We start from the raw sequence: 26,415 nt of genomic DNA, 5'->3' as shown, positions 1-26,415 counted from the left end.
TTTGTTATGCTCAATATCACAGCTTATTTACATACAACGTCCCTATAAGAATTAACAATAGACCGATAATCTCAAGCAAGATGTAAATATATAAAGTAAAGATTCAGCTTAGATGTCGTACCTCAAAGGAAGGGAGCTCATGAAAAGTTGTCCCCCCGTGATTTACGTTTTGGTACGTGCGGAAAACGAGGTCGCTTTAGGCCTTTCACTTTTTAATTGTCACCCTTTTGGATTTCTTGAGGAACAACATGGAGAAACTTGACGGTAAGGAGCCTTCAATAATGTTTTTCTGATAGAAGTCATCTCTGGGATGAATTTGAGGGTGTGTAAATTCTTTGTTTCTGGAAACATTTCAGTTCTAGACTCGACTGTTCTTGCACCAGGTGCACTTTTCTGTGACAATAGTTTAGGTATGGGGAAGGGGGAGGGGCTCATTTTTGCCTGCGAATTTTCTATCAAATTTCTTGGCGAAATTGAAGTAAACTACAAAATGGACTCATCAGCTGATTCTGAGAGAGCTTTGTCACTTCTGACCTACACCAGTTGATATTGCTTCAGATTAAGTTAGCGCTGCTGAAATCATAGTCCCGATGTTATAGCATTCACTTCGATTGTGATGCTATCGATTATTCGTTACATTGACTCTGATACCGAATCCTATGCCTCTACAAATAGTAATCAATGATGAGATGTTCATTCTATTGCATCCAAATGCTAACTTACTCCGAATAATTTCAAACTTTTGACTCGTGTCTTGTGCCTTTATTGACGCTACCAGTGTCTACTACAATTAATCTTTTTATTTATACATAGACATTGCACAATTAAGATACTTGTTCAAGATACAGTATGATCAAAAGTGTGATTCCTCGAGAGAACTCAATTAGGATGTATCCGGAAAAGTTCGAACTGTTCTGCCATTTACTTGTTACGGGGGTACACGTCTTCCAAAAGTATTGTCCGCCATCTTTTTTTTTTCTTTTGCGTTAAACAGCGGATTCAAACAGATCTTGTCTGACTTTTAAGGGTGCACTATACAGGCCATTCAAAGCTGTCAAAGTCAAAGTTTATCATGGCTTCTATGTAATTCCAAGGATCTTTTATCAGTGATAAAAAAGTCTCATATCTTTCCAACCAATCGCCACTTTTTAAGTATTCTAAATTTGTTATATTGTTGTGGGTCTTTCAAGTGCCTCTAGTTGTTAGCTGGTGCGATCTCATGTTCCGAAGACGTCTTCTTATCAGAGAAATGAAACCTTTGATGATAAAAAAGCACATTACCATGATTTCATGCCCTATTCTACAAGTAATGGTCACAAAGCTGACTAACAGTGGCACCATTCATTGTTCAACGAACCAATTACAATTTAGCATCATTGATGCATGAATATAAAGCTGTAGATACCTGGATGCTCTCTCCTAAGGGCCATAAACCATTCAGTGCTAAAGCCGGTATAACTAGTTTTCTGTTTTCTGCCTAAAAAGCGCGGGATAGATAATTATTTTTGTTAAATATGTGGGGGCAATTAAGATTTTCAAGATCGCGCTTATAACTTTGAATTAACGGACGTTAAAGAGAAAATATAATGATCATCAGATTCACTTCATAAAAGCAATTGAGACATAATGTTTGCATACATATCGGTGTTGTAATCAAGCAAAGAAATGCATTTTGTGCCACATATTGCTGTGTAATACAAACCGAGGCATCTATATTGCCCTAGGCTAGCCGCCATTTTCTCTGGCTAAGAATGTTGAACGGCTCAACACAATACTGTCCGCCTGACTGGTTCTGACCACGCTCCCTCTTTGTTATCACCTTATCAAGTGTTAAGAGGTCTCCCCCTCGTTTTGCTCTGACCCAAACAACTTGTCAGCACAAACATGCGACGATGCTTTTTGGACCGCACGAACCTACGACAATGTCAATGCTTTAATGGATACTAGTTGAGCACTTCCGTGCCAGGCAGGCGGCCTGCCCGCCCTAACCCGAGAGCCTCAGCTCCCCCCCCCTACTTTTGCCCCTCGCGGGGTCATTTGGGGGTATATATGCAGATGCAGATTTACACAGCAGGTTTTTGACAAGTAACTCTGGACGATTCTCCAGCGTTTTAAGACAATACGTTGGCCCATCAAGTTTCTTGCTTAAGATTCGTTTTGAAATTGCCATGCAATGGAGGTACTTGTAGTGAAAAACCAAGTTCCTTCACAATGAAGGCAGGTAACACTATGTGTTTTTCGATCAGAAATTGCGTTCACCTTAATGTTCATTACAGAAAAAACTCATCGTTTCAAAGTACATATGTTACAATTCGCTCTCGGTTTGATTTATTGACTTTGTGCATCCTTCAAAGAACATTGATGGTTTATATGTTTTTGTATACCTGGCCCATGAAAAAAAAACCCAGGTTAAATGGGGCCACCCAGACGTTTGAAAATTCAAGTAATACTGCCTTACTGGAGTTGATTAGTCGAAAATTTGGCTAAATCAGTTTTTCAAACTTACAGTTTAATTCTGATCTGGAATTACTTTTACCCACACAGATGGACTTTCAAGTTAACATGAGCAACTAAATTGATATTCATTCTAAGACAGTAAATTCCTTAATTTTCAGCCGGATGAGCCGAGTGCGTGCGCCTCCCAGGTAGTGAGTAGCGGGTCGTGATGGGGCTGGTGTCGGACGCGTGGCGCAGGGTGCCCCGCCGGTTCTCCGTGCTGGGGCTGATGATCCTGGCGCTGATCGCGCACGGAGGGCTGCAGCCCAACTTCCAGGTGGCCGTGGTCAAGGTGGTCAAGTCAGCTATGCTGAAGGTAAGCCATTGAATGTTTTTATTCATCACGCAGTTCCGTTGATTTCATCTAGATCGTTCCCTTTGTGTGCCTTGCTTATACATGGCGAGCGCAATTTAGTCTAGTTAATATGTTCTTATTTATCTAGTTACATGTATGTTCTTCTTTATATGCTTACATTGTTTTTGCAAAACTTCGTAAATACATACAACATCAAGCAACATGGGTAATACTACTATGTGACAAAGTGAACAAATGCGAACAAAAGCATTCTGGAAAAGTTGAACTAAAACTTCCAATACAAAATATTGGACTTACCCAAATCTATAAATTAGACTTTAATTCCAAAATATGAAAAGCAATCTCGACTGAAATCTGTCCTACCAATATCCTTAACTGAAGAAGATTATTTTTTGTGTGGACGTCCGTTGCTTCCTAAAAAAACTGTGTCACAAGTCATCAAGACAAGAGAGACGAGAGATTATGATGTGAAGTTAAAGTTTATATGTTAACAAAACATGTGATACTAATAGCTAGCTCCTACCCATAACCAGTTTCGCTGGTGTATTTTCCGTGCAGCCACCGCAGGCTATATCACTAGAGTTATGTGCAGGGCGACCCTGCCTGCAGGTGGTTGACACACGAGTCAGATCCTTTTGTTTCACGATCAAGCGATATGAAAACAAGATGGCGGTTGGCCCATCCACTACGCTTGTCACGTCATGACGCGCATGCTTGATTAATTGGGTGGTGAAGTTGGCTGACTCTTTCATTGTTTGATCGAACAGACTTTTATCACAGATAGGGTTCGTTCATCTGAGCTGATGTGATTTAAAGCAGTCAGTAACCGTTTTTGTGTATCATGCCAACATGATAATTGCCCTGTTAAATCATCTGTAAGTTAGTTTTGACCAAGATCTTTTAACTTTGTTTCGTCTCAGTGGAAAACCAATGCACCTCATTTGCCATCTAATCGCCTTACTTTCTATGAATTGTATGTGACGCGATTGAACAGGAGAAGAGTACAATATTGACTTTAAATACGCGGTTGTGCATTATCGAAATGATGTAGGGTAGCAAAGCAATACATCTACTGAACATGACTGTAATAGATCAGTTCATTATCGTATTGACATCCCGATGAGCTAGAAAACTGCATTACGTGAGCTATGTGGAACAGAGGCTGAGACGGATGAGTGACCAAAGATCGGCAGATCGCTCAAAGAATAGCATAGATAAAGAATTAATATTTTACGTTTTGTGTGTTTCTGTTGGAAGTTTTTAAGCGCGTTTGTATGATGCAATAATGTTGCAACTTCTCTTCCTAAATATCGACATACAATGCTATAGGGTTTACCTAACTTACTATTATCATATGAAGAAATTGTAGGAAAATTTGTATTGTCCTCATCTTAAGTAGAGCGCCTTTAAATCATACTTCAAAGTTCACATCTTGCATCATGTTAGAGCTATGGAATCAAGGGTCGCACAAATTAAATCCTACTCAGGCTGATTGCTCAACCATCTCTTAGCGATTGCCGTCTCGTGGTTAGTAATTTGAATCCGTTCTATCCTGCATCACTAAGTAATATATACTCTGATATCTGCAGGACAAACCTGGTGACCAGGGAGCGCCTCCAGAGTCCAGGGTGGAGCAGCCCGACTGTAACTGTCAAACAAGTGGGCGGGGCTTACCCTACACTCTGACGTCACAGAGCGGGGTTACTCTAACGCTCACCGACCGGGACATCGAGAGACTTCGGACGTTTCTGAGAAAAAATCTTATCTTCGATAACCCGAGCTCGGAAACAGGGGAATCACATGACGACAGGGGAACAGCCCATGGCTCAGACACACCGATGTCCAAACAAAAACAAAAACAAATGGAATTTTTGAAACATTTCCTAGAAAACGAGTTATTCCATGATGAATTACTACGCATGTCCAAGAAAAAGGACCTTCAGTCCTTATCATCATTAGCAAAAGATGTCATGAACAGAAAGCTAAAAGAAAGTGCAGCAGCGAAACAAGACAAGCCGAATTCTCTGTCGAGCTCGTCATCTCAGCAAGTCAGTTTCCTTGAACTGATGGGGAGTAGCAGTGAGGAAGAAGACATTCCCGGCATTCCTGACATTCCCCTTCCGGATAAGAAAGGGTTGCCGCAGGACAAACATATACGTTTCTTAGAAGTTTTTCTCAGAGAGGAACTTCTGGATGGAAATGGCGAGTCCAGTCTGGTGGTGCGATCTCAGCGTGAATTTAATCCAAACACGAAAACAGATGAATGGCGGCCTCAGCCCATCACCAGACATTGGTACATGTCCTTTCTCAGAAATTTCCTCTCTTATTCATTGGAGAATGAGCACAGTAAAACAAAACGCGACACAGCAGAATATGATGCAGAATCCAAGTCCTTGAAACATTTGAAAAAATCAAGCCAAACGTCATCAGAAGCCCAGGCCCACTCGAAGAAAGGTGGGGAGAAAGACGTGCTTCCACAGATTCCGGCGCTGCAGGACGAGGCAGCAGAGATAGACATAGATTTTGAGAAGATCATGGCGGAGGCCATGGCTATGTTCATCCCCGGGCTGAACGAGACTGAGGAGGAAGAGGACAAACGCGGTCTCGGACAGATGATGGCGGTAAGTCTATGTACCGTGGTATATGTCCGCTTATCCAATAAACGACGCGATTTACATCTAATCCTGTAATCTAGTAGTGGCTACAGGCAAACGGAAAACGACCACAGGAAAGACTGTAATTGCGTTAAAACGTCCAGGACATAACTTTCTGTGGCAGATATTCAGTAAGCTCAAGAAGGCTTGGGATCCGTCTAAGGGAACCTAATTGTTGATTCAGTAGTGAGTAGATTATCTATATTTTAGAGCATTAAACAATTCTATTGAGAAAACATGGTATAATACACATCTGCTACTATATCCGTCCCCAGGCCACCACCATGTCGCCAGCAGGGATGGTGTTCAGTACTCACATCTTCTTCCTGGCTGGGGCCACGCTGACGTCATACACCGGCGGGATGATGTCAGCAATCTTCTCACCCGTAAGGTAAGGACACAGTCAGTTGGTTAGTTAGTTAGTTTGTTTCTTTGCGTCTTTTCTTATCTATGAAAAGAAGGCTTGAAGGCCAATTTTCGCGGAGGGCCAGACCGAGAAAAGACACAAATTACTATAGCCCGAGTACCGTTCTCTGTAGTGACCACTGGCTCAATCCTCAATCCAGCGGTCACTACGGATGATGGTGTGGTACTCAGGCTAACAACTTACACGATTGTGGTACTAATAAATCCATAAACACATAGTCCTGTACCAGTTCGATAAACCTCTTAACGGCAGTGACTTTTGCCAAACATTCTATCTCTATGTAAAATATTAAGTTAAAGGACTCTGATAAACACCTTTTTAATCATTGTACCGTCTTAGGTTGTTGGGTGGTACAATATTTGCTGCCTGTATCATCCACATGGTGACGCCTCTAGCTCTGAACTGTAGGATGGACTACATCGAGTGTGCTCTGCGACTTATACAAGGCGGTCTGACGGTAAGTCCCACAAAGCAATTGGAGTGCTATAACGTGTGTTTGGTTCCATTTTGAAAGGATGAGCATGTCCATGTAATATACGTTTGGATGGTTCATCAAAATAATCCAAAAGAAAACATTGAAAGTGGAATGCTGGAAGTGAGCCTAAGATTTTTTTCGATATCAGAGAGAAATACCCACAGAGCGTCAAACACATAAATTGCTTATAGAAAGTTTTTGCAAGTTCATGCCCAAGGGCCAGTACGTAATAGAACATAGGAGACATACAGGACAATGGTTGACGTCGTCGTAACAATAGGCTACTCAAATACTAGTGCTGGACAAGTTGAGTTGGGTTTCTTTTTTCAGAGTATGGAGAAAAGTCACACTTTTTCTATGATTTGTTGTTTCTGTGATTTCAAGAAGAACGGTGTTATTCTATTTCCTGATGCTAGGGTATAATCGAGCCGGCGACGTACGGCGTGATGTCTCACTGGGCGGCTAAAAACGAGCGGAGCACGGTGGTGTCCCTCATCACGGCCGGCCTGACGTCTGCACACACCATCGGCATGCTGGAGTCGGTAGCGCTGTACGAGGCCATCGGCTGGTTCTACTCCTTCTACGTCATCGGTTAGTGTATACACAGATGTTGACGTAGACGTTTGATGAGTCGTGCCATGGCAATCAATCATAGTCTAAGATTGATAACCTAAGATTGATTGTTTGTATAACCAAACCAAATTGATACCATGTACCATGGCCGGACTCGAAGAAGTCCTCATTGAGATGTGGTGTTGAATACCACAGATAACAGACAAGATAACAAGACCTATACTGTGACCAAACTTCTTACATTTGATTCCAATCACGATATAATGATTAGACTGAATTGAACCCAAATCGTTTCAGTCCAAAATATTTAAAACACTTCTTCGCATAATATGCCGATCTGTGCTGTACAACGTTAGGAGGTACTGGGGCGCTGCTAGCCCTGCTGTTCTTCTTCTCATCGCCGAGCACTCCCGAAGACGACCCGAAGATGAGCGTAGACGAGCTGATTCACGTGACCAAGGGGAAGGACAAGGGCATCTCGGCATACGACGGTGAGGACCCGAAGGGTGACGACGGCGCGAAAGGTGACGACGACCCCGGGAACAATGAGGACGACGGAGCGAAACCTGCAGATGACGGAGCTGCTCCAACTAAGCTCAAGGTAAGCGATGTAGTCTATTTCTTATGTTGTCAAAGTAATGACAATAACTATTATCTCATGCTCTTATTAAAAACTGTAGGTAATAAAGGTTTATTGACTATCAATATCTTAAGGATAGGCTGCACACGTAGGTCAATTGGCAAACAACAAGTGCTGCCAGTGATAGGCAACCGAGCTGTGTACTATTACTATTGCTACGCCGAAAAACATTCGTATTGTAAATATCTTCGTTCAGAGATTCGTAATGTTAATGGAACTATGTTTTGTTGTATATACTGACTGAGTAACTAGCATATCCCCTCGTGTCTCGGGATGTTCAAGACCCTCCCCCTCCCAACCCCTTACTTTGTGATGGTTCTTAATATAACGGCGACGGTCATATCGACTAGATTATGGCACTCATAAAGTTGGTGATGGATAATATAACTACAGTCTGTATTGTGTACATTCTGGGGGTGGATGTATTAACACCTAACACCTTTTCTGGTGACAGAAACCCGTTTCTAGAGCGTTCACCAACACCACTTCAACGATAACAAGTTCTTCGCCACAAAACAAACCACCCACACAGCCTGCAGCCGACGGCGAAGACAAGCCTGCGGACTCCACCGAATCACCGAAGGAGACACCGACTGAGCCGAAGACGGATCCGAAGAGTGCCGATCCCCCTCCAGAGGGTCCGACGGAGGCCCGGGTGAGATCGAGGCCGAGATCGTACTCGTCTTCTTCAGAGTCTTGGTCATCTGAGAAGTTTCGGCCATTGTCGGATTCGGACATTCGGGAAAGGGTAAATATATGCAGTGTGAGAAAGAGGAGATAGGCAAACAGAAGAGCGCCATAACTGTTTCTCATACATCATTTCTTGTCTCATCGTGTATGTTTACTTATATTTGAATATTCCTCAATGACTCATGTATCCGTATTTTTGAATGTCATACAGTACAACTAGATGGGTGCTGACTAGTAACATGTTGACCTCCTTTTTGCAGATCGTGCACGGTGCCGACAGTTCGGACGACTCGGAATCCGAATACCCGATGCCGGATGACGACATCGTGGCCAGGTCGATAGCCATCCGGAAGAGAAAAACCACGCGGATTGTCAGGGAGCTGTCTGCTCGGTTTGGAGTGGTGAGTAAGATGTATATCATAGCTAGCGTTAGAAACCTTAAGTTGCTTTGCAAGCTGGGTGAAGAACGAAGGGAATCGGGAAAGTGTTTGTATAGGTTTGCAGATCCCACTGGTTTCTGACATATTCAAAGTAAACAATTAGGATGGATTCTGAATTCTATTTCAGTTTTCATGTTGTGACGTTTCTGTCTAATAGGCTGAAACATGGGGTCCTCTGCGCCTGCGCGGTGGGACAGAGGAGGGCGACAGCGGCAGCCCCACCCCGCCTGACATGTCTGAGGTAGCGGACAAGGCCAAGGACATGCTGGCAAAGGTAACCAGTATCATTATAAACTGTTATAAGATTATGAATGTATATCATTAGAAATACAATCCACCGTGTTACCACATTGGTGGTGTAATATTTCACTGCCGAACAACGTGTAGTGAACCCCGTGCATTTTTCTGTTTTCAAACTAGAAAACCCGTAAGCGGCTTTGAAAACGGCATCAATGATGAGGTCTTACTTCATTGATGGTTATGCAGTAAGCCATGGTTATATGTCATTAGAAGCTGTCGGTCCGGAGGTCTGATGATAGCCCTAGAACTTAATGACAATGTTTTTTTAGGTTGAAGACCTTAAGAAGAAGTTCCCTCCGTGGAGAGACATCATCTTCAACAAGCCTGCCGTGGCCTACATCCTGGCGTACCTGGTCTACACGCTCACCTTCTGTGTCGTCATCAACCACCTGGCAGACTTCTGCGCAGTCGTACTCAACGACGAGAACGATGGAGGTCTGGAGAACATGATTCAGGATCTCACAAAGGCGGCAAGCCCACCTGGCTACAGGGAGCTAACCAAGAGAGTGTCCATTCCGTATGAGTACAGGGCTACTCGCGGGAATCATCATGGTTTTAACATCAAAACAGTAAGCAACAGTCTAATCTATTCTGGTGTAGTCACTGGTACGTAGTTTTCACTTAAAATCGATTAATGAATATTTTCTTTGGAATAACTGTTTCAAACGTCAGACATGCCGTTTAAACCCTTCCTAAACAACTACAGTCCAAACCAATTATGGAGAAAGTCCCGCTGTATTCCTTTGGTAAAACATTACAATCTGTCTGAGGTTACAATATTCAGATTCCCGTGCACAAACTCTGCATGTGTCTTTCATCAGTGTGAGTACGGCCCGTGGTTAGGCACATACACCACCATCACACTCCTGATCGCCGGCTTCCTGGCAGATCAGCTGCTGGATTCTGGAAAAGTTGACATCACCGTACTCAGAAAAGGCTTCCACATCGTTGGTATGTGACAGAATATCTCTGAATTGTATTTGTATTCGGTATCATGGTACCGTTATCGACGAAAGCCTAATTTCTTCCTGTATGACAACATTAATAGCTACATCAAGCGCACTTCTTTTACGCTGTTATTTTGGTGCAAACAGACACCACTTGGTCCTTGTATATACTGAATGCGCGTTATATTCTCAGGACAAGTCTGCGGGGCCCTCCTGATGCTCGTCATCATCCTCACTAAGGACGAGATGGTGACGTACTACGGCACTGCCGCCTTCATGGTCTTCATGGGCATCACCATGGCAGCAGGTCAGCATATTATGGGTTATATGCTTGTGTCATATAGTTTTACTGTTCTCTCCAATCAATTACATATAAGAGTCCGTTTTATGCAAGAGCTGTGGCACCCTGTGTTTTTTTGTTCATTTAACTAATGTGATGATTTATTGGATAGCTTCTGAATACTGTAACCATTTCTGAAAGGACAAATAAATATTAGAATAGAAAATCATAACGTCCTTGGTTGTTGTTTACTTTTTGGACTGTGGGTGAAGATAAGGTAAGAAAAGAATAGTAGTCTTTAAGAAGTATTTTTTAGCTGGAATTTATCAACTAATGTGTTTTCAATCCCTTTATTTTTCCCAGGGTTTACGGTGACTCCACTGGACATAGCTGACAGGTATGCCGGGATCCTGGTGGGCGTGGCGAAGACCCTGGCGAGCATCGCGCTGCTCGGCTGCCCCATGCTCTTCAAATTCATCAGCAAGTTTGGAGTAAGTCCTGACAACACTTACCTTATACCAGTGTATGAAATGTTATGTATGTATGTATGTATGTATTCATTACAGTAAAGCTGTTGCTGTTCTATATAATTTTGGTACAGTTATGATTGTGTTCGTCCATCGTAGTCGATGAGGACCTAGGCTTCATAACTTTGTCGTATAAGGCGTCGTCAAAGAAACGTTACTCATTGGACTACATTATCAGAAGATTCAATTCTGAACAGGAAACACAGACATGTTATACATCTATAATTAATACTTGCTTTTCTAACATTTTGGAACAGGTCCGTGGGTTTGAAGTGGCCATAGGAAGCATGGTAGGGGCCATCGTACTCGGGGCAATCATCTATGGTCTTCTGGCCAGTGCAGAGCCCCTGAAGATCGTAGTCGAGAAACCCCGACCCAAGATCAAACTTCCAAAGTTCCCCTTCCCGTCAATCTCCGCGCCCAAAGTGAAGATCCCGTTCCCTGATTGGTTCAAGAAGAGGGAGGAGCCTGAGGGCGAGGCGAAGGAGGATGCCGGAGAGACAGGCGCTCCCATGTCGTGGTACAAGTAAGTCCTGGTGATATCGATGTGTTCTCTCACGGTGGATTCTGAAAACACCACAAAAAGGGAAAAGATTCTTTCCTCCTTTGAAATGTGTATCCGTATAGCTGGTATAACCGCCTAAAGGCGCAACACACCAGTCAAGTGCGGAGAACACTCAAGACTCGTACTGTATTCAATGACACCTGGTTCTCCCCATTAGGGCATCGCAATCCCAAACATACTGTCAACCCATGCTGTCAACCCATACCTAACGCAATCCCTGCGTTTCGTCATTTATCTATCACTGACGTCATTTATCTATCACTGACTTGTCTCCATTGTTCCTCCTCCCTATCCAGGAAAGTTCTTGACGGCGTACCTAAGCCGGACATAAACTACCCAACTGTAGACTGGTTCCAACTGCCGACCCAGAAGGCCCTCTGTAGCTGTATGCCCAAGAGATATCTGGTAGGAAACATTATTAAACAGTTTCCTTCTTCCCTTACAAACACAGGCCAATCCGATATCATAACGCATAGAATGTAGTACTTAGATGAATAAAAGTATTGACGTTGTTTGTTCGTTACACTTGTTTAACTTATGACCGGTATTTAATGCCGAACCGGTGTCCGGGCGGGTTGTTTGCGGAAAACGGAAAGTATGATAGAAAAGCAACTTAACACAAAAAATTAAAAAAAACATGAGGATTACTTTTTGTATATATGTTGATCTCTTTCTGTCTCGGCTTGGCTTCCTGAACGAAGATCATCTAGGATGTTGCCCACTTCTTACACCTTTATTCACTCCCGCAAAACTGCCCGCCGGGCCCCGGTTGGGAAATGTGACCATTACATAAGGGGTAATGAACTTACCAATGCCTTCTCCATCAGATCGCGATGCTGTCGTGTATCGGGTTCCTGATCGAGTACGGCGCCCGGACCAACATGGGCGTGGCTGCGACGCAGATGGTCAACAACGAGGACGTCATGAACCAGCTGTTCCAGGTAAGTGCGCAGAACCTCTCGTAAGTATCGACCTATCAACGAGTAAAGTCAATTGCAAGTCAAATATCGATATATTGACGATATAATGAAAGAATAATGATAAAGTGATTGTTTTTCGTTACTCCATCGAGCAATGGAGATCAATGATTTTTGTTATTAACACTTCAACAACCAATACTCAAACAATCTTTTTCAAGTCAGTTCGTCTAATTCAAAGGTATAGAATAACCCGCCCGATCGGTATTGACGTGTTCTGTTTTCAGCCATCTGAGTTGGAGTGGACCATGTTGATTGTGGGGGTGATCCATGGTGCTTTCTTCCTGGGCTTCCTGCTGTCCAGACCGCTGGGAGGATTTCTGGTTTCGCGGTACCCAGCAACAATGTAAGTCAGGAAATGTCGACAAGGTGTTGTTTTCATCAGATTGAATATTATGTGGGTTTGAAAATACAAATATGTTGTATTGTTATCAACCTCCCATGTGTTTTCCCGTAGTGTTTTTGTGCTGTCGATCGCGGTCTCCAGTCTGGTGAACCTGTTCATTCCCGTCGCTGCTACGGTGCATTTCTCCATCTTAGTGGCTCTGAGAGTGATTCAAGGCATGAGTGAGGTAAAATATCACCTTCGTGTTTCTAGTAAAACACTTGAACTTACTTATTTGCTTAGGGATTACCAGAGAAAAACTCTTTAAATGCTCTAAGCATACTTAGTGCTCTATTGGTTGTAGGGAAGATAATGTCTAAAGAGAATTTTTGCTTTGTGGCAGACTGTAAAAAAACACATATATATCCTGCCAAATGATTATTTCAAATAAAGGTCACCAGTGAGCTAACGGTATACTCTAAATGGACGTGTTTAGGCCGGACACAATTTAATGCCCGATTGAACACAAAGGTCAACAGATTGAACGACATGTTGCATCATTAGTGGTCTACCACATCATAACATAATTGACAGAGAAATTGTTTTGGTTCAATTTTCTCCTCTTCAGGGTCTCACCATCCCTGCCTCCTATGGCATCTGGACGTTCTGGGCCCCGCCGGCCGAGAGGAGCAAGCTGACGTCAATCACAGTCACAGGTAACTTTAGTCAACACAACAGTCGTTTTTTCATTCAATAGAAACGCTGAATCAATCTGCTGCAAAACTAATTCTGTCATCACATGCCTTGTTTTGTTTTTCTTCAGGCCAATACATAGGGATAGTGATAGGCATGCCCGTATCCGGAGTGGCGGTTTTCAACATCGACTGGCGGTTTCCCTTTTGGATTTACGGTAAATGTTGTGAACTTGGATATTTTTCGCTAGTAATGCCTAAACATATATACGTTATCGCCATACATTTGAAAACCTGAGTGGAAAATTTCCCAAAGAAGTCATTATCATCTCCCTAACATTTAAATAACGCGAAATATAGTTTTCCCTATCATGTGACTCGCGCATAGAGGAGCACTCTGAATTATACGGCACGCAGAGTTATCACAGGGGCATATCACAGTCCCTGGGCATATGAAGAATTAACGACGATAATTTTGTTCCATATGAACCGCAGGTGGTGTCGGCCTGGTCTGGTCCCTCATATGGTACACCATGGTGTACGAGTCACCAGAAGTCGACAAGTACCTTGATCCCGAGGAGCTGAAGTTCATCCAAGATAGCATGACGTCACATCCGGGAATCATATCACCCAGTGAACCTGACGCAAAAGTATGAGACTAAATGTTATCGCCTTTATGGTACAACATTATCATTTCTTACATCCTTAAACATCATTGAGACTTGTTACCGTGCGACGCTGAAGACAACGTCATTGTCATTGGAATTGATCGCTTTTATCAAGGAGCTTAAACCTCCTTGCTTTTATACTAGCTCCCTCAATGATAATTATGAGTGATACGAATTGTCTAGTTGTAAGTGGTATTCATTGCTTTAATAAACGCATTTCTTAATACAAATTATTTCTCGTGCCCCAGTCCGAAGCCTCAGAGGCGTCAACAGAAGCAAGCGAGCCCGCCGCGAAAACCCCGACCTCCCCCGCGTCATCAGTCGGACCAGACCTTCCTACACAAGTCTCGCCACAGAAGACTCCATGGAGACACCTTCTGACGTCACTTCCGGTGTATGCCATCTTGGTTTGTGACACCTGTGTGAAGTGGGTGGTGTACCTCATGCTGCTTAACGCACCAATGTACTACGTGCAGTCATTCAAGGTCAACGAACTAGAGGTTTGTTCAACGTCATCAAAGTCTCTTACCTGGCGATGATAATTCACATCACTGACGCAGAAATATTACTTTCATAGCGACTTATCCTTAGTATCAGAGAAAAACACTACGTCAATAAACTGAGAGTTGTAAGTTTTAGAATAAAAGTTTTTCCTTTACAAGTTCATTGTTGGAAAGATACTGTCTGACATTGGATTAGTTTACGGGTAAAACAAAGTTATTTGGTCATCATAAAATGGAACAATGCATGCTCAACATAATCGGAACTGTAAGTGATAACAGCCTGCGTCAAGCAGTTCACTGACAATATCAGAGTTTTGTAAAGTTATATATCTCGATTGTTTCACGCAGGCCGGTGCCTTCGCGGGTCTCCACTTCTTCCTGCTAATGTTCGGACTGCCCCTGGTCGGGTCTCTGGCCGACTGGGTGTGGAGAACACAGTCCATGTCCACTACCACCATGAGGAAACTATTCAACACTATGGGTAACGTTACTTGAAATATCTTTTTGCGTAGAAAATATTTCTGGTGTGAGAAAAAGATAGAAAGAAAGAAATTCTCTTTCTTGTTGTTCTTGTCGGATTATAAAATGTTTGCAACTGTTCCTGTTGCAGAAATATCATTTTAATGATGCTGAAAATGTTGAGAAAGGAGTGCAGCTGATTTTGGCGCGTTTTATTTTGTTTTTACCAGGTATGTTCGTAGAGGGCGCCCTTCTTCTAACCGTCGGTATGACATCAAACATCTACGTGTCGACGATCTGTCTGAGTGTCGCCCTGTTCTTCCAGTCCTTCCCCCTCTCAGCAGGTACTTCATCATGATCAACAATATAGCAAGACTTGTTTCATTGGATAGTAGAATATCTGTAACGATTCACAGCTTTAAATTCTAGACTGAGTATCAGAGCTGACTAGTCTAGTTTGAGTCTAAACTCTCGCCGTTTCTCGCAGGATATAACGTGAATGCGTTGGACATCGCGCCCCAGTTTGCCAGCTCCATCATGGGCCTGTCCGGTTCCCTGTCCACCATAATAGGCATGGCCTGTCCCGTCGCTATCGGGGCCATCACCATGGACAAGGTACGTGTTGTTCATACAGGAGTTGCCGATTTTTGTCATACACACGCGCGCGCGCACACACACAAACATACACAAACACACGCACACACACACACCCACAGACACACACACACACACTTACACACACACACACACACACACATAGATACACACATGCAACGACAGGGAGAGATATAAATGCTAACCTTGAAGATGCTATACTAGTCCTTAGAAAGTAGATACGTCATTTGATGCGCATTCAGCACCAAGGACAGTCACAATATGACTTGAAAACGATACTAAACTTTCCCTCTTTTCTATCAGACGCCAGAAGAATGGAACATCGTGTTCATCGTGTCGGCAGGACTGATCTTGTGCGCCGGCCTGCTCTACCTCCTCTTCGGCTCCGGCGAAGTGCAGGACTGGGCGGACTTTGGGCCGAATCCGTCCGTCTCCGCCGGTGATCCCGTGCCGAGGGGGAACGAGTCCGGTCTGCCGAATTTGGTATTTCCGGATCCGGAAACTCTTCTTGACGAGAGCGTGCACAGAGTTCAGATGGAAGACAAAGACCCTTACATGTACAATCTTGGTGACAGAGACTTTAGCTACTTAGATGATGACGACTTTTAGCTACAATTTAGGGTAGGCTGTACTCTAGTGTTCAACATACTTACTACTCATTAAATGGAGAAGACGGTACTGATCCGGAAAGTTACAGTATGATATGGCATGTACATGGCAGCTATGTACAATTGATGGTGGTACGACAAGAATAGATATAGTTATTTCATATTACTTTTTTTCGTTTACCTATTTGAGTAGCAATGGTTTAGCTTAGTTTTGTTATTGTGATTCTTGTTATTGGGTTAACTTGAGGTGTGTCGGGATGTGCAATATACATTGACTAAAATAGAATAAAATTGGAATTTTAATGGGTGAACAAAATTATTTTAAACTTATCATTATTAAGACACAGTCAGTCTGTGTTGATGATCATAGGTGAATCAGGTGCCATATTTTTTTGTAATATCATTTCATAGTTTAATTCATAATTTACGTTTGGTTAATTTTTATTCTTTAGGATGCGTGATGTCAAAATAATGATAACTGATATTTAGATTCTGCTATACATATCAATGCTTTACAATTGCTTGTTGATAGATAATTGCAACAACACAGTTTATCAGACAAAAGTGGTGGTTCAAGTCAGTGTTTTATAAGATGCTGTGTCACGTGATCGTAACTTACGTAAGTGAGCATGCTACGTGACGTCACTATTTTTTTGTACATCAATATACACAATTTTGCACCGTTGTCGTTATGCTACAGATCCTATGTAAACGGATCTTGTGATAATCAATGGGCATGATTTACAGCTAGGCTGTATTTCCTTGGCTTCTAGATACAAGGCAGAGAAACTATTTAAATTGCATGTGACCATGTCATCTTCTGACGTTTGTCAAAGCTAAAACGATGACCTCTTTAAAGTTCACTCTCAATTTCCACATAGATAACACTGTTACTATTAGATTGTATGTATTATGTGCTTATGTGTGCACTCTTACTGCACTTGCGTTACGCTTACGTCACTGTGGGGTTCGAAAGATACTCAACGAATTTCAGAGATAAAGAACGAATTGTCTAAGTCATACTTTCACGTATTACGCGATATCTAAATCACAAAAGTCGGAGAAAATAACAAAACAGTGACGCAGTGAACGAACCCAGCAGTGACGCAAGCTTGAAGCAAGTGCAATGAGAGCGCACCTTCAGATTTACGTTTTTAGCATCATGAGCGCTTGCATTTTCAATGTGATGGATATGATTTCGCTTGTCATATGAGCCAAGACTTGCGACTGCATACGTTTGGGAAATAAAGGTGGCATAATTCATTTAGTGATTTCATTCTGTCTAGCAATATACTAGTCATCACTATCATGCTTTTTGTAACTCGTAATGTAAACCACAGGATACATAGTTTTACTCCGATGGCATGTCACAAAGTCATTTTCAGATGCATGAATCTAGATACATTTTGTGTTCTTAGCAAAAATGCTCACACAGTCCTGAAACCGGCGGCCTGGCTTGGTACTGCAGGTCTGCTTGATTAAGCTTCTGAAACGATGCCACGGTGAATATGACAAGGACGTAACTAAAAGTGATAAGGACGGGGCTTTATAATCTTAAATGGTCTACATGCTCGTTTATGGTATACGCGAATTGTTCAGTTTGCCTGCACATACAAGGGAGCAGCATATGAAGCACGTATCCGTGTATCCAATAAATCTTTGGATCATTGGCGTTTAGACGTGTTGATGGGAGTATGAGAAAATCTGTGGATCATTGGCGTTAAGACGTGCTGATATCCAATTTTGAACATTGACGATTCCGCAGCAATATAATACAACTTGAATCCTCTGCCCCTAGAATATTTTAGCGGTTTGTTAACACTACCATGAGCAGTCCTTAGGCATATATCAGAAGTAATACCTCAGGCAAACTACTCCATGACTGATGCGTTCCCCAGCCTCTATGGATCATTGACGTTTTGACGTGTTGATATTCAAGTATCAACATTGAAGATTCCGCAGCAATATAATGCAACTTGCATCCACTGTCCCTAGAATATTTCAGCGGTTTGTAAACACTAACCTTAGCAGTCCCTAGGCATACATCAGATTTAATACCTCCGTGACTGACGCGTTCCCCAGCCTCTATGGCGACGACCTGCATGCAAACAAACAAGGTCGGCCTACCGCAGCACACGAGTCAAAAGGGTACAATCGCCGGGTCGCTGCACAAACAGTCATATCGGCGACTCGACAGCACGAGGTGGGACGTGCATCCAGACTGTACGTGACACAACAATCCTACTAAAGGTAAGGCTAGGACTATATATTTGAAAGATTCGTACATGCGTCTGAATAACGTACATGTATGTGGTACACTAATGTTAACACACCTTAATTACACTAAGATATACTGTATTTGCTTAGGGACAAATTTCAACAACACTTATGTATGTACCAATACGAGTGTGTTCACACAATCCATCGATATTTTGAAAAAGACTGGCACTGTTAAACACTGAAACCGACCGTAGTATTTCAGCAAGTCTGCCCCCAGACTAGTGTAAGAATTGTACCGACGTCAAGCTCATTGTTGCGTAACAATGACATCGGTACACACGGTTAAGGGCATGGCGGGGGTGTGGATTACGCAATGTTATACTACAGGTGACAGAGAAGCACACCCTTCACCCTTACACAAATCAAACACGCAGGACGTGACCTGGACAAGGGTCCAGATGGATATTTGCTGGTCATGCTGCGCACGTATGTTCCACGCACATTGCGCAAGGTCCACAGTCATAAAAGCCTCAAATAAAATCATGAAGGAAAATTTTTCAAATTCTAGTATAGTCTGGAGAACCCCTATGGTAGGTTTAGTGGTTATAGACTTTTAGAAAGCTTTTGACTTTGACTTCTCTACAGCGGAATGTGTTTTTAACCTTTCATGTACTTATCGGTTAAATCTTTAAAGCCTAATTAGAAGGGTATCATAATGACATGTATGTCAGGCTCATTTAGATTAAAGAGTAGGTACAGTTGTGTTATAGCCCGGATATTTGCCGTGTTGATTACCAATGATCCCCCACAAAGAGGTCGTTACTTTTGAACTGGATCACTGTGGATATATCCGCTTTGTCCTTTTGATGGGCTGTTTTGTCGTGAACCGTGCCCTTAGGCGTGTGTGTGTGTGGCGATATCCTGAAATTGGGAAATTTAGACAGCCTTCGGTTATCGACAGTCACTGTTTTTGTACACATTTTTAAGTCTTGTCACTGCCGCAGGAAATGGCATTTCAGAAGATTGAATTCTCATTTTTTCCGGGGAAGCATGCCCAGGACTCCGCTAGAAAACGCTCGCCTCCGGTGCTCCTTGGTAAAACATTCTGCAAAATGTGTTCTGACCGACGTTCATTTTTCACAGTGGCGTGGCAGACATCTACAGTAAGGACGACATGGGCGCATTTTTGACCAAACCGTTCTCCCTGGTGGGAAGACTGCTGTGGAAGGTGCTGTTCTCCTGGTGGGTCAAACAGATTGAGACGCCTAGCGACGTCACAGGACTGACACCAACACAGAGTCGCCTCGTCAAGGAGTCGTGGAAGATGTTCCTGAGTAAGAAGAGAGAGAACGGATTCGTCATATTCAGGGTGTAAGTGTGTGTGTCTTTATATATCCGTATAGTTATCTTGGCCTTTGTAGTCGCACCCTGAAAACATCCATGCTATATCTAGTTTTAGCTTAGATCATTACAGGTTGCAGTCCATGTTCCAATGTCTCTAATATAACTTTCTAGCTTGATACGTAATTGCTAGCTTCGTGTCGGTGTATCTATGTACAAATATATTTAGCTACAATCGATATACCAGGTCAAGTGGACCGACAATAATGCAGAATGGGAATTTCGGCCTGATTGAATTCTTAGCAGAGGTTAGGCATCTTTCTTCATGTTTGGCATTATTCCAGTCTGGTAGAGAAAAACAAAATATCACAGTATATACAGTGCCATTTCTTAAAAACAAATGCTATGTAACATGTCCCTGGGTATGTTGAAAACATGTGCAAGTTTAGTCTAACAAAAGGGACTATCGTTATCGTTGCAGATTGTTCACGGACTATCCCGTCACAAGGAAGCTATTCAAAGGCGTGGAACAGCTGGACCTGGACGCGCCTGGTCAGCTGGAGAGCAGCATCACCCTGCGAGCTCACGTCACGAGGTTCATGCACAGCTTCGACACCTACATGGAGAGTCTGGACGACCCTGAAGACCTGAAACAACTTCTGTACGACACCGGCAAGAGTCACCTTATACATGACATCAAACCAGAATACTTTGATGTAAGTCGTTACTCGTCTTTGATCGCCGTTAAAAGGATAAAATGCTACTCAAAGATTCCAGATTATATATCTTCGGAGCCCGGCATATTTGGGAGGTCACTTGTAGAAACATAGAATATGGGGTAAGTGTGTAAGGTAGCCTCCTCAAAGGTTAGCAGACAGATGCAAAACTCGGTATTATTAATGTTCTCTTCTCAACAGCTCTAACGATATCATCAATGCAGAGACGATACCATTAATATTTTCTGTTTCGTGACTTCTCCTTCTAGGTTCTTGAAACTGTCCTGATGAAATCGTTGCGGATAGTTTTTGGGAGTAAGTTAACCCCACAGCTTGAGGAGGCCTGGCAAACAGCGTACAGCCACCTCAAAGTCACTATAAAGCAGGGTTTGGAAGATGCCATCCAGAAGAGAGACCAAGCAGATACAAGTGTAGTAGGTGAGTGATGAACATGTATTTAAATCCTTCGTGTGAGTAACAGACTGGATTCAAATCATATGTGTACGTCAATGGAAACACACAATGGTGTATTTTAGTCTTAGCTTTGTAACTTTACGTTGAAAGACAAGGAAAACGCAGATGCAACTCGGAGGAGAGGCAGGGGTCTCGGGAGATTTAAGAAAACAATGCGATTACATCATTGAAGGGTTTGTTTTGCTGTGTAAAGCTTCATGTTGACAGTAAAATGTATTCTATGCCCAATGACATATTGTAACAAAATGTCCTTCATTTACTTTTCTCAGTTACTGTGGAGTAAATGTCGACAGAGCCGCCACACGTTTGAGACAAGACTAGAGGACAACTTAACAACAATAAATAGTCTCTCAACTTGCTGACCATTCCAAAGAGCGGCTCAGCCCCATTGTCAACAATACTTTGAAAAAATGCTCATGGAGGCCACCTTGAAATTGACGTCTACAGTGTTAGTATTTGGAATTCAATGTACAATGAACAATCTTATATGTATAAGAATCTGACTGAAAGTAGAAGGTATTTTTCAGAGTTGAAGTACTGCTGAAGTACCGCAAGAACTAAATGTGAGGAGATTGTCGCCCTGTTTTCTTGTTTACTTTACAAACCCACTGAATGGTTAACCATGTTACTAAATGGTATTTACACAAGTTCAGTGTTTACCATTTTCTTTACAATGCCATTAAAGTATTGTACCAGCGGTTTGTGCTTCTTTATTTTCTTGAACGCTATTTACTTTTGTAGAGTATATCAGTTCATGAATTAGGTAGATTTAGGATTGTAGTTCTCAAAAACCCTGACTTCATTATTGTTTATTAATGTATTTTGGACGCACATTGGTTTTGGCGGCAGCTGTTTCTTAAAAAAATGTTTACCCTTGGGGAAAATAGGCAGTGACAATGCTCAGACCTTGACAACAACTTGCCGTTAATAAAAAGTCACCGGAAGCTATTATCCATAGTAACGTTACATGGCACTTTGTGTGGAACTTTGAAGAATCAGTAAAAATTAGAAACAAATTCGGTTGTCTTAAATCCGTTGTCGCTCCGAAAACAGTAGTATATTCATCGCAAGTTAAATCAAACACAAAAGTAAAAGTACAAGCTGTTTTTGCCACGTTTTTTAATCAGACATAGGATTTCAGGCGATGTAAGTCACACATCTGTATTACAGAATTAGAAATTTAATGGGTTAATGTTCACACAAAATACCAATAAGCACTCCCAAACATTTGCAAGGCCATCTTTACACTATGACAACAGATGAGTTGGCATATTGAAACGCCCTTTAGCACTCCACGCCACATGAAGTGAAAGCTTGTAATTGCCAGTAGAAAGTTCTTCAAACAAACACGCGACCCAAGTACGTGAGGTGACCACCACAGTACTGCACGGGACTCCACACCTTTACCTTACTTAACACACGGTGGGCGGCACAAGACCGGCGATTTGGACCAGATTTGGTCTTCAGTACGCTCGTATGGAACCGTAAGTTGGTTGCCTGTGATGTAATAAGGTTTTAGTCTATAAATGTACGGCGGAAATACAAGAGCAGCAGCTAGCAGGTGTGAAAAAAGGCGGGTGTCGCCAGACAAGTTTACTATTGCACCCGTCCAGGTACGTTTCGGTCTGCACAGAAACCACAAGACCTAAAATGCTGTAATGTCTGCCCACACTTACTCGTCCTCGTGCATGTGGTGCGTCTAGCCAGCCAGTTTCAATATTTTTGACTGGTTTCACTGCACTCGGCTTCGAAGCCAAAATCCTATTCACGAGACCACACGTACTGTATGGATATTGCGCAATTTACTATTCCTGACACTGATAAATGACGCTGGCACTACACTGAACAAACAGTAGAGAGTACGTGGTGTATTGGTGTATTTCAGGCGGATGTCTGTCTCTAACTTTGAACATTGTTGACATTAACATAACTTAAGTGTTACGTAACATTCTCGCTCTGACAATACATAGTCGTGCCAGTTAGAAGCTAGTAATTGGTGGCAGCTTATTGGAAGCCTTTCGACTGAAATAGTGGTTGGGTAAATTTGCTATGTGATCGTGTGTGAATACGTGTTCCGGCCTCCCTTTCACGCGTTGTAGAACAGCGGCATCAAATTGTCGCTGAGGGTAACTGGTGCGAATACAACCATTCAACCAGACGTGTCAAACTTTGTGAGCGCCACGCTGATTTAACTGTTTGTAAAGGGTATGCTGATTGAGTAGTTTTGAACGTTTTTGTTGCAAACCCCAATGTTAGCTCCTTCTGTGTGCCACCGATACTAAGTTAGCGAACGACCGAGATAAAAAAGTTTTCATGTACTTCTAATGTCACCCAAAAGTTAAACTTGGTCTCTAGACACATGCCTGGATATGGCATATGCATCTTTGCATACTATGGCTACCTACTATTTATACATGTCTGGATGTGGTGTACTAGTATACGTATCTTAATATAGCTACCTGGGATTGGGACCTTTTCACACTTGATAAACTCATTAGCCATTGGGCATGTAAGCATTGCGTGTTTATTGTTAACCTCATAGGATTGCTCAAGCAAAGTAAATGTGAAGCCAAGTCGACATGGGTGGTGCTCTGGGAAAGCCGCTCTCTCTTGTAAAGACCCTGTTGTGGAAAGTCCTGTTCTCTTGGTGGGTGAAGCCGATAGAGACGCCTAATGACGTCACAGGTCTGACCCCCACCCAGGTCAGACTTCTCCAGCAGACTTGGAAGGTCATCCTCCTCCACAAGAAACAAAATGGCTTCCTCATATTTAAGATGTGAGTACACTAGGCGATGTTTAACGTGTAGATTCATTGTTTTTGCTTATTTTGTTTATTTATTTCGAACTAAAAACAGATATATGTCAATTTCAAGGAAATATCAGTGAGACATAACAGTGCAAGGGATGCAAAAAGACGGTGGTTACACAAAGGCCTCCATTTACCTCTTAACTTCTCATTGTTTTCTAAAAGCCATATTATGACTGCATTGTATACCTGACGAATACCAGGGCTAGTTCTTTATAATTGCCTCCGGCTAGTTGGTTTGCCCTGCTTGTACTTATTTTCATACAGCCGATAAATCGAATCAAAATCAAACATGACAATAGCAAAGAAAGCATACCAAGCTAAGCCACCACATCATACGAGTAGTTGAAATTCAAATGTTAAATAGATCCAGCTTATCTATTACGCTAACTGTACCTATGATTTGTCATTTGTATGTTCAGTTGTTATTTGTATTTTGCTCTCGACACGATCACATTTGTCGTAGCCCGTCTTACGATTTTGATGTCGTAAAATTGTCAAACAGGCTCTGTACCAACCCCGACAAGGACCTAAGACAGCCTTGGTACGTATACGACAGTAAGTGGCGGCATAACCCCAATGGTGTAATACACCGTATGCTCTACGACTACTACTACTACTACTACTATGTGACTTAGTCCTTACTTTTTTTACTCCCCTTGCAGATTGTTCACGGACTACCCTATGACAAAGAAGTTGTTCAAAGGCATAGACAAGGTTGACCCTGAGCAGTACGAGAAGACGACATCCATGCGAGCACACGTCACACGCTTCATCAACAGCTTCGACTCCTTCATGGAGTGTCTGGAGGACCCGGAAGCCCTGAAGTCACTTCTGTACGACACCGGCAAGGCACACCTCAGACACAACACCAAACCCGAGCATTTTGACGTAAGAGTTTTCGTCACGTATACAGTATGAAAGTGGAATCAGCTCCACATGGGTTATTCGTAGTCAAAGTACCGTACATGAATCTGATTCGGTACACTGTGGCGGTTGCAAACCATTTGTCAGACAGGTGCTGGTGTGTGCACGTGGAACTATACAAATGTTGTGTGTCTCTTTCAGGGTTTTTTTCTACCCGAAGAAAAAAAATCACCCCTGAAGATTACATTAAGAACTGTGTAGTATGTCGTCTATTTCCAGCAGATATTAAATCAGGACAGTTTTACAATTCACTGAAAGTTGAAATATGCTCCATAACATACAAAATAGAATGGACGATGTTGTGTGGAGTAGTCGTTTCAATTTTATTTCGCTATATAAAGAAAACATTGATTTGAATAGAGTTGTTTTTAATGAATATCTTTTCACCCATATAGGATCTAGAAGTCGTTATGATGAAATCCCTAAAGGCGGTTCTGGGCCTGAAGTTCACAGAGTCCGTAGAGGAGGCCTGGAGAACAGCGTTCGCCTTCTTCGTAGTCCACCTCAAGATGGGGGTGGAGGACGGCTTACGGGGGCGGGAGAAAAAGAACACAAGTGTAGTCGGTAAGGAAAGATGTCATGTTTAAGGATGAAGGATTGGGATAGTGAGTGTATGTGTAAGTAGGGGCTTAAGTACTGTAAAAGCCTCCAATGATTGTAAGAAACTTATCCCATACTATAACTCCTGTATTAGTTAGATAAGTTACGTTATAAAACTAGTTATGTAGATGCCATACTTTGTACCTCGTACAATTGTTGTGCAATAAAGTTATTATTAGTATTTGATAGAGCTCATACTGCTAAAGATGATATCATAGGTTCGTATATTCGTTATGTACATACAGATCACGCCATTGTCTTTCCGATTCTTCAATTGCTTATAGCTCAGCATTATAAATGTTAAGACGTAAGTGATTTGTTTAATATCCATTTTATTTTACAGTGACGGTGGAATGACGTGCAGTGAGGATTTGTGAACCCTTTGCTGAAGTGGCTGAAAAAGCGGACCAGGATTGTACAGGCTTGTTCTGTAAAACTTTAACCTTGCCAGACATCAAGTGCCGTCTTGGGTAGTGCTGAAGATAAAACGTCGGAGACGTGGGGCATAGCCTAGATAGCGGACCAATAACCCTTGTCCTTGTACAAAGCTTTACCGCCTGTATAAAATTAGCATAAAATAACGCATGCGCACTGTCCTTTCCCTTGTCACGTCCCCCTTTCTGCAAGTCACTCTGGTTATGGCTCATGTGACTGTCTGTCACTAGGTGCAAATGGAATGCCTCTCGTCTTGCCGAACAATCCTAACTTTTCTAACAGTGCGTGTCTGGTATGTAGATTAGTCGTCATCTCATGTTACAAGTGACGACAAAGATGGGAGGGGCTTTTTGAGAACCCTGTTTATCTATTTGTTCAGAAACTGTGGAGGAAAGAGCAATATGTAATGCTGTATCCTTGATAACGTTATACGGAAAGCGCAGATAGGGGCTGGCAAATCAGATTCTATCCAAGCACCTTTTGTTGCGTTTATAAATATGATAAACTCCATCTGATGATTGTTATGTCATATTGGTAAATGTCATAAATGTTGTTTGAAATAAAAGAGAAGATTTATTAGCACCTTATAGGCTGAGACCTTGTTGTAAGCCTTGTTGTAATGTATATATGAGCACATATGAGGTGACATTTTGATGATGTAAATTTAGAATTGAATCATGTCATTGTGAATAAAAGTTGAATTATAATCAATATGTTAC

The 26,415-nt window shown here is 42.3% G+C and overlaps 3 protein-coding genes across 4 annotated transcripts; all 3 read left to right on the top strand.

The window, feature by feature from the left end:
• The first annotated feature begins 140 nt into the window (after window positions 1-140).
• LOC118413567 lies at window positions 141-17,451 on the top strand. The gene is made up of 27 exons (XM_035817092.1): window positions 141-264; window positions 2,616-2,812; window positions 4,402-5,433; window positions 5,742-5,857; window positions 6,233-6,350; window positions 6,785-6,959; window positions 7,298-7,542; window positions 8,036-8,329; window positions 8,532-8,672; window positions 8,869-8,985; window positions 9,281-9,580; window positions 9,833-9,962; window positions 10,152-10,265; window positions 10,602-10,729; window positions 11,023-11,291; window positions 11,627-11,735; window positions 12,158-12,271; window positions 12,535-12,653; window positions 12,765-12,879; window positions 13,261-13,348; window positions 13,456-13,542; window positions 13,820-13,974; window positions 14,241-14,492; window positions 14,844-14,976; window positions 15,185-15,298; window positions 15,442-15,569; window positions 15,873-17,451. The coding sequence occupies exons 2-27, from the start codon at window positions 2,666-2,668 to the stop codon at window positions 16,176-16,178; spliced, it is 5,046 nt and encodes a 1,681-aa protein (XP_035672985.1). The 5' UTR covers window positions 141-264; window positions 2,616-2,665; the 3' UTR covers window positions 16,179-17,451.
• An 834-nt stretch (window positions 17,452-18,285) lies between these two features.
• On the top strand, window positions 18,286-21,618 carry LOC118413968 (cytoglobin-2-like). Of its 2 annotated transcripts, none has more exons than XM_035817658.1 (5): window positions 18,286-18,427; window positions 19,541-19,768; window positions 20,220-20,454; window positions 20,724-20,892; window positions 21,198-21,212. In XM_035817658.1, exons 2-5 carry the CDS (start codon window positions 19,572-19,574, stop codon window positions 21,209-21,211), a joined length of 615 nt encoding a protein of 204 aa, XP_035673551.1. In that variant the 5' UTR covers window positions 18,286-18,427; window positions 19,541-19,571; the 3' UTR covers window position 21,212. The 2 variants fall into 2 exon arrangements, with proteins under 2 accessions (XP_035673551.1, XP_035673550.1); XM_035817657.1 differs by lacking the exon at window positions 18,286-18,427 and adding an exon at window positions 18,795-18,883 and having other exon boundaries at window positions 21,198-21,618.
• Window positions 21,619-22,262: 644 nt separating this feature from the next.
• LOC118413972 (cytoglobin-2-like) lies at window positions 22,263-26,407 on the top strand. The gene is made up of 5 exons (XM_035817664.1): window positions 22,263-22,412; window positions 23,471-23,704; window positions 24,400-24,625; window positions 25,057-25,225; window positions 25,605-26,407. The coding sequence occupies exons 2-5, from the start codon at window positions 23,508-23,510 to the stop codon at window positions 25,616-25,618; spliced, it is 606 nt and encodes a 201-aa protein (XP_035673557.1). The 5' UTR covers window positions 22,263-22,412; window positions 23,471-23,507; the 3' UTR covers window positions 25,619-26,407.
• The last annotated feature ends 8 nt before the right edge of the window (window positions 26,408-26,415 follow it).

Source organism: Branchiostoma floridae, chromosome 4 (assembly GCF_000003815.2).
Source record: "Branchiostoma floridae strain S238N-H82 chromosome 4, Bfl_VNyyK, whole genome shotgun sequence".
Lineage (NCBI taxonomy): Eukaryota > Metazoa > Chordata > Leptocardii > Amphioxiformes > Branchiostomatidae > Branchiostoma > Branchiostoma floridae.
Note: the sequence above shows the minus strand (reverse complement) of the source record. Positions and strands in the feature narration are given on the sequence as shown.

Bases quoted from the DNA above. Each gene is read 5' to 3' on its own strand.
- LOC118413567 (XM_035817092.1), top strand. From the start codon at position 2,666: ATGGGGCTGGTGTCGGACGCGTGGCGCAGGGTGCCCCGCCGGTTCTCC. The intron at 11,292-11,626 runs GTAAGTCCTGGT...CTCCCTATCCAG, and splicing joins GCTCCCATGTCGTGGTACAA to GAAAGTTCTTGACGGCGTAC. The intron at 12,654-12,764 runs GTAAGTCAGGAA...GTTTTCCCGTAG, and splicing joins TCGCGGTACCCAGCAACAAT to TGTTTTTGTGCTGTCGATCG.
- LOC118413968 (XM_035817657.1), top strand. The intron at 19,769-20,219 runs GTAAGTGTGTGT...TTATCGTTGCAG, and splicing joins GGATTCGTCATATTCAGGGT to ATTGTTCACGGACTATCCCG. The intron at 20,455-20,723 runs GTAAGTCGTTAC...TTCTCCTTCTAG, and splicing joins TCAAACCAGAATACTTTGAT to GTTCTTGAAACTGTCCTGAT.
- LOC118413972 (XM_035817664.1), top strand. From the start codon at position 23,508: ATGGGTGGTGCTCTGGGAAAGCCGCTCTCTCTTGTAAAGACCCTGTTG. The intron at 23,705-24,399 runs GTGAGTACACTA...CTCCCCTTGCAG, and splicing joins GGCTTCCTCATATTTAAGAT to ATTGTTCACGGACTACCCTA. The intron at 24,626-25,056 runs GTAAGAGTTTTC...TCACCCATATAG, and splicing joins CCAAACCCGAGCATTTTGAC to GATCTAGAAGTCGTTATGAT.